This window comes from Pezoporus wallicus, unplaced genomic scaffold (genome assembly GCF_028554395.1).
Source record: "Pezoporus wallicus isolate ANWC-B61680 ecotype Strahan unplaced genomic scaffold, APGP_CSIRO_Pwel_v1 scaffold_6362, whole genome shotgun sequence".
Lineage (NCBI taxonomy): Eukaryota > Metazoa > Chordata > Aves > Psittaciformes > Psittacidae > Pezoporus > Pezoporus wallicus.
The window spans coordinates 6,006,985-6,014,606 of NW_026637663.1; the positions used below are offsets into that span (position 1 = coordinate 6,006,985).

The window sequence follows — 7,622 nt, forward strand, 5'->3', positions numbered from 1 at the left end:
TAAATAAATGCCTGTAATATTTCTCATCAAAGTGTTTTTTTCACGATATTGATCACACTTTCCCTTGTTTCTCTGCTAATTAGTTACAAAAGTGACTACAACAAAGAAGTCTGGAATAAGAAGCTTTTGAATTTTAGTTTATGTTGCTTTATGTCTGTTTATGCTCCATCGCTGGCAGTGTTCAAGGCCAGGTGGGACAGAGCCTTGGGTGACGTGGTTTAGTGTGAGGTGTCCCTGCCCATGGCAGGGGGGTTGGAGCTTGATGATCTTAAGGTACTTTCCAACCCTAACTATTCTATGATTCTATGCCAAGTAGAACAAATCTATGTACTGGGTTTTTTTCTCAGTTAACCTCACAACAAATATAGAAGTGATTAATGTTTTCAGTTGGTTTTGATTCTTTGGAGCAGAACATACCAGCATGTATCAGGTCTTATCATGAGCTGTACATTAGACCAAAACCTGAGCAGGAGTTGAGTAACCATCACAGCTCTGGATGTCCCTTCTAACCTAAATTATTCAATAATTATAGGATCATAATCTGAGAACTCTGTCTCATGCATTTGAAGACAAAAGGTAATGCTTATTTCATCCTGGTCATTATTTTGGATGAAATACCCCTTTCTTCTTCCACCAGCAGTCTTTCCTTAGACCTCCTTTGTATTGCTTTGTATTTGAATTAACCTCTTCCACTACTGCCTTTATCCTTTCAGTAGTGCAAAAATATTTCTGGTCAGTGAATCTCTCCATCCTCAGGGCTCTTTGGATGGCACTCAATACCTAGGAGGATTAATCATTTATCAGATGATGCTTTCAACTGCTTTCCCTACAGACTACCTGTCCTTCATCTGTCTTGAATTTTTCCGAAGCACTGAAGCATTTACCCTGTAGAGCTCAGCTCATTACCTGCCCATTGACTGAGAAGACCAATTATCTCCTTATGCCCTCCATAAATTCCTGTAGCAACACTTTCATAGCATGCTGCTTCAGCCGTTTCTCACACCTAAGTGCAAAATAATTTCAAGATTATGGAATTGCTCTTTCTTCTCTTCAGTTTCCAGTGGGTCGGACTATCAATGAATCACCATTCAAGTTACAGAGCATCTTTGGAAGAAATAGATTGAATAGAGCAAGAAGTGTTGCTAATATTGATCATACACACGCTTCAGTTTATTAATTTGATCATGATGCCGGGAATATCCATGCAGTTTGATGTCGGCTCATGTGATATTAAAATGCATTGTTTTCCTTTACTCCTGTGTAACAAAGGAACAATTTATAAACCTGTGCTTTTTTCTAGTGAAATATTTAATATAACTTATGTGGCTTGTGAAAGGAAACTCTAATTAAAATAAAACCAAAATATCATTCTTTTCCATGTGTTTCAGTAAGAATTTCAGTTCAGTGCTGCATTATGCTGACCAAAACTAATTTATGTTGATTTTTTTCTTAATTAACCATGCTGAAAAAAAGAACGTTATTACTGTTTTCAGTTTGTCTGGAAAGCTAGAAGTGATACTATGTCTTTTAAAGGACCACTGTTTTTATTTCCAGGAATTCTTTTTAACAAAAGGTTCACCACTTAATATGCTGACATTCTCTTTGTTTCTATAGTAATACAGAAAACAGGATTTGTTTAGCCTTAAATCACTGTTTGCCATTCAATAACCTGTGTATATTATCCATTCTAATTGTAAATTAAATAAGGAACAATTTGGTTTGTATGCTGCTTGCTCCTTGCTTTGTTAAGCATTCTCAACTGTGCTGCATGCATCAGCATGGTGAGAGGAAACATCAGCAAGGTGTTTCCACACGTGCATTGTTGCATGCATAGTTTTAGAGACTGACTTGTGCATATCCCCTGTGCATTACACCTATGCAGGTGTGGAGGCCAAATTATTCCGGAATCAAATGCTTCCTGCAAGTGCAGTTCTACTTTCTGGCAAATCAACAGCAAACCTTTAGTTGGTGAAATCAAAGGTTGAGACTACCGAAGATTTCACAGTACTTTCGCCAACCTGTGTCTTGCCATTGCTTTTACCAAGATATGTTTTTCAAGTGATATTTTATAATATAATAGCAAAGGAATTAATGAAATAAGGGGCAAAAATGTGGCTTGAAAAGGAGGAGACATAAAAAGCATGCAGAATGCCCAGCTCCTGGGAACTGGTTATTTCTAGTTTCAGCTTTTGCTTGGGAGGGTATCTTTGGCCTGCTCACCCTCTCCTGCAGCTGAGAAGTCAGCATTTTCCTGGATGTGCTCTGGCAGTTTTCTCTGTCAGGGTAGCCAGCTTTTGAATTGATCCTCTTGCAGCCTGCAGGGTAGGCTGTACAAAAGAAGCAGCAGTACATTTAGCCACTGTTTTGCAAGCAAGGAAACCAGGAGTCTCCTCGATGGTACTCTCACTAGCTGTGCTCCAGAGCATCCACCTTCTGCCACCCTTTATCCCAGTCTTGCCTCGAAACTGATTTTGCCTCAAAATGTCAATCTGCTTGTAGTTCAGCAGTATAACAATATCACAAAGAAGTTTTCTTTCCACAGTGTCATCGGTCTAAACACAGTTCTGGACTGTAGTTGACTTCTAGAAGCCATGGCTTGAATTTGTCATTGATCAAGATGTCAAACCCAAAGACCTCAAAGCAATCAGAGCCCGCTGGTAAAGGGGTTACAGCAAGAAGAATGAGAATTGCTGTGTTACTGATCTGCCAGTGGACCGTGTCATCAACCCCAAATATTCAAAGTTAAGAATGAAATTCGCTGAAGGTCCATTTGCAGACACAGCGAATCTCTTCTTTATATGTTTGGATTTCAGAGTGTTGTTATTGCTCTCAGTTTTGATTTCCTGAAACCCCACAGAGCTGCTCCCCAAGGACTAGACTCCATGCTCAGAACAGAGAGTGCAATGGACAAGAAAAGGGTGTGCTGAAGACCATTCTGATATACCATCCATATACCAACCTGTATCTCCTCTCTGAAAGCAGCAAGCAAAGGAAATACAAAATGGGCAGGACACATGCTACACAAGACTCCTTCATATCCTATTACTGGAGTGACATACTTGCTCTTTCTTTTCAGGCAGAGTTTTAGACTCCAGAATGAGTAGCCTCTGCCTTCCAAACTACAGAAACCAAGGGAACATGTCACATCGCAAAGTACTCTATTCAATGTATAGTTGAGTTGGCCAGAGAGGCTTTTTCTGTGGAAAAATTATGATTTGTTGAAACGGAAAGCTTTTTTCCAGAGAACAAAAGTAATCCTTTGCCAGCTTTTTCATTACATTTGAATTCCCCTGTTTTGAAATTATTACAGTATCTTATTTTCTTTTTTTAAATGACAATGGTTCTGATTTTTTTAAATGCTAATTTAGTTTTAAAACTAAAAGGCCAAATGTGGAGTTAATTACCAAAACGTAAATTGACATGATTCACAAGTTTTGCAAGTCACAAAACCATTTAAGATTCTCATTATTTTGAATGTGAAAACAATTCAAAGAGTCTTAAAGGATGAAGAAACGTGTTTCTCTCTCCACTCTTGACATTGGGCAAGTCTCATATGATGTACCTATGTCTTGGCTCTCCAATGCATGTTGCTCCTGCAAGGGGGAATCACAAAGCAGTCACAGAGCTCTTCTACAAGCAGTGCCATGAAGTCTGTGGCAAGTGCTTTACAATGCAGTGGGCAAACCCAGGAGAGTCTCAATGGGGGCTTGGTGAGAGGAGGGCTTTAGAGAAGGGACTAAGGTATTTCAGGGATGCTGGGAGGCACAGCAGTGGCTACTTCATCATAGGCCTCTAGTATGTAGGTCAAAGCTAGCACTGGACTGCCTTATATCCTTTAGTGAGGGAATATTACCTAAAATTGAAGGGATCTGAAGCAAGCTTTGGTCCAGGATGTGAGGAATGAGGCTTCTATTCAAAAGAGAATATAAGCTTCACTAATGGGCTGTGACTGTGGCCAAAATTTAAATTTCTATATAAAATGAATTTCCATATTCCAAAGTAATATGTAATTCTGTATTCTGATGATAATATGCATACTAATATAATCAGTGATGTTTTACTGTCAGACTTGCAGTACCTTTCCATCTCAGGTTTAAGCTAGTGCTGGAAAGGAGCAAGTTTGAAACTGCACTGGGATTATTTCTCTGAATCCCCTTAGAGATCCCTTTGGTCAGTCTGTTCCAGCTGTCCTGGTTGCCTTACCTCCCAATTTCTTGAGCATCTGCAACCTACTCACTGAGGGGGCAGAGCAGCAAAAAGAGAAAACCCGTAGGCTGTGCAAGCACTACTGTGTAATAGCCAAAACACTTGTGTACTAGCAACACCATTTCAGATATAAAAATCCAAAACACAGCAGCATATGGGCTGCTATGAAGAAAATTAACCCCATCCCAGCCAGACCTAGTACAGGAGTAAAAAGAAAAACTTATCAAGGGATCCCTCTGAGGGAGGGATTATCTTTTTTTTGCTCTGAGGTTGTATAGCAGCACCTCATGTAGTGAGATCCTGATTTCTGTGTTGGGATGTTACAAACAACCAATAGATGATTATGTTCATACAGATCAATATTGCACAATTTTGCTTCACTTGCTGTTAAACATTGCTGTGCAAAAGGAAATTGGAGGAGGATTTGGTGTGTTTCACTGCCTGTTATTGAAATGAAATCAAATTTCTGCACCAGATGGAAGCAGGGCAGAGTGAGAATCAGCAGCAGCCTAGCAGATCCATCTGTTATCTCTGGACAACTGGGAGGCCTTCAGGATTCTGCAGAAACAGTAGTTTTGCCATTTGTGTTTCCAACAGAGAGATTAAGAGCATGCCTTTGAGCTGGCAGGGCAAAGGCTCAAGAGAAAGGTGGATCTGTGAGGGATCCACCTACCACCTTCTTTTCTGCAGGACATAATGAACTCTACTTAATGTATGAAACCTGGAAAAGAAGCTTTCCATTTGAAAAGCCATGAATCAACACAGGTGAAGTCTGGAGTGGAGTCCAGATGCTTGGGAACAAGAAATGTTACAGAGATAGCAAAGTAGCATGAAAAGTTCTGTTATTTAAAAAATGTAACAATTTGTTTGGGTTTTTTACACATAAATAGTATTACTTATTTCTATAATGTCGCACCATATGGTGCCTCATCCTCCTGCTATTGTTAATAACTGAGAAGAAGTAGTTTCAAATGTTAGCTCCATGGAGTGCAAAAACTTAACTAGCCATGTAGTTTGTTTCCAGGAGCAGCACTAATCTTGGAGATGAACAGCACTTGCCTTGAATTGCTTTTATGCTTTCTGCATCACACAGAGGATCTGATCATAATGTCATTACCAGTAATGTTCATGATATCTGTACAGTGCTTTCTCATCAAGATGAAGGGACATTGCACAGTAATCGCACTACAGCACTCTTCTCCTTGCAGTAAAACCACAAAAATCCAAGTCTGGAAACAGTATAGTATGGGTAAAACTCAACAGAAGTTGAAATGAAATGAGGGAAATCCTTACCTGAGCCACTGCTAGATGTGTACAGGTCTCAAGGAGATACAACAGCATAGGCACATCCTTCTTTTCTCCTCATTCTGTGACTTGCACTGTTATCTGCTTCCTTTTCATGACTGAGTTCCCCGTGTAACATGCCCTGGCCACTTCTCCTGAAAACAGCTTTGTCTGTGGATGGGCAAGTGGGGAAAGTTCATCACGACTGAAGTATTTGGTCATGTGAAAGGAGAAAGCTGCAGTAAGTGGTGATGCAAAACTGAAGACAGAAAACCCAAAAGGGGAAGTGTGCTGGGACAGAGGGATGATACAGGCGGAAACACAGTTGTCTGCTGACCTAAGACAAGTTGGTGGATTCAGCGTTTGGTGGGTTTTGTGGTGTTCAGATGTGAGCTGCAAACTACAGCCAGTTTACAACTTGATGTTATTTACAGCAAGTGTTAAAGAATGCAGGATAAAAGAACCATATGAATATTTATCAGTAGTTCCATGAAATGATGCCTGTTTTCTGCAATTACCTGCACAACTTCCACTGCTGTCATCTGATTTTGCACGTGGGCTTTTCAGATTTAATTGTTAATTTAATTCAATTGTTTAATTGACAGTTGCTAAGCCACTGTCCATCATATTTGAAAAATCATGGCAGTCAGGTGAAGTTCCCGATGACTGGAAAAAGGGAAATATAACCCCCATTTTCAAGAAGGGGAAAATAGATGACCCAGGGCATTACGGACCAGTCAGTCTCACCACTGTGCCTGGCAAAATCTTGGAGGAGATTCTTCTGGAAGGCATGCTAGGGCACATGAAAATCAACAAGGTGCTTGGTGACAGCCAGCATGGCTTCGCTAAAGGGAAATCCTGCCTGACCAATTTGGTGGCCTTCTATGATGGGGCTACGGAACTGACGGACAGGGGTAGAGCAGTTGATGTCATCTACCTGGACTTGTGTAAAGCGTTCGACACTGTCCCGCACGACATCGTTGTCTCTAAATTGGAGAGACATCAATTTGATGGATGGACCACTCGGTGGATAAAGAACTGGATGGATGGCCACACGCAAAGAGTTGTGGTCAATGGCTCAATGTCCGGCTGGAGACCAGTAACGAGGGTGTCCCTCAGGAATCGGTGTTAGGACCGGTCTTGTTCAACATCTTCATCGCTGACATGGACAGTGGGATTGAGTGCACCCTCAGCAAGTTTGCCAATGACACCAAGCTGTGTGGTTCGGTTGATTCCCTGGAGGGAAGGAATGCCATCCAGAGGGACCTTGACACGCATGTGAGGTGGGCTGATGCCAACCTTATGAAGTTTAACCATGCCAAGTGCAAGGTCCTACACCTGGGTCGGAGCAATCCCAGGCACAGCTACAGGTTGGGCAGAGAAGAGATTCAGAGCAGCCCTGCAGAGAAGGACTTGGGGGTGTTGGTCAATGAGAAAATGAACATGAGCCAGCAGTGTGCACTTGCAGCCCAGAAAGCCAACTGTATCCTGGGTTGCATCAAAAGCAGCGTGACCAGCAGGTCGAAGGAGGTGATCCTGCCCCTCTACTCTGCTCTCATGAGACCTCACTTGGAGCATTGTGTGCATTTCTGGTGTCCTCAACATAAAAAGGACATGGAACCGTTGGGGCAAGTCCAGAGGAGGGCCACAAGGATGATCAGGGGACTGGAGCACCTCCCGTATGAAAACAGGCTGAGAAAGTTGGGGCTGTTCAGCCTGGAGAAGAGAAGGCTGCATGGAGACCTCATAGCAGCCTTCCAGTATCTGAAGGGGGCTATAGTAATGCTGGGGAGGGACTCTTCATTAGGGACTGTAGTGATAGGACAAGGGGTAATGGGTTAAAACTTAAACAGGGGAAGTTTAGATTAGATATAAGGAAGAAGTTCTTTCCTGTTAGGGTGGTGAGGCACTGGAATGGGTTGCCCAGGGAAGTTGTGAATGCTCCATCCCTGGTGGTGTTCAAGGCCAGGTTAGGCAGAGGCTTTGGGTGGCATGGTTTAGTGTGAGGTGTCCCTGCCCATGGCAGGGGGGTTGGAACTTGATGATCTTAAGGTCCTTTCCAACCCTGACTATTCTATGATTCTATGTAACCCTACGGTACTAGGTCTGATGCGCAGATACAGAAATATGAG

The 7,622-nt window shown here is 42.0% G+C and overlaps 2 protein-coding genes across 2 annotated transcripts in view; one reads left to right on the forward strand and one right to left on the reverse strand.

Annotated features, from left to right (window-relative positions):
- LOC130597952 (centromere protein J-like) overlaps nt 1-1,465 on the forward strand; it is a 33,673-nt gene extending 32,208 nt beyond the window's left edge. Inside the window, exon 21 of the mRNA XM_057406943.1 lies at nt 1,055-1,465. The gene's annotated coding sequence lies outside the window, so the exon portion shown is untranslated. The remainder of the gene's footprint in view (nt 1-1,054) is intronic.
- Nucleotides 1,466-2,088: 623 nt separating this feature from the next.
- TTLL2 (tubulin tyrosine ligase like 2) lies at nt 2,089-2,796 on the reverse strand (the record flags this gene model as incomplete). Its single annotated transcript, XM_057407078.1, is given in 3 exon segments — nt 2,089-2,252; nt 2,255-2,550; nt 2,552-2,796. Coding segments are annotated over 3 exon segments (705 nt in total), but the record flags the coding sequence as incomplete, so codon positions are not given.
- Between the last annotated feature and the right edge of the window lie 4,826 nt (nt 2,797-7,622).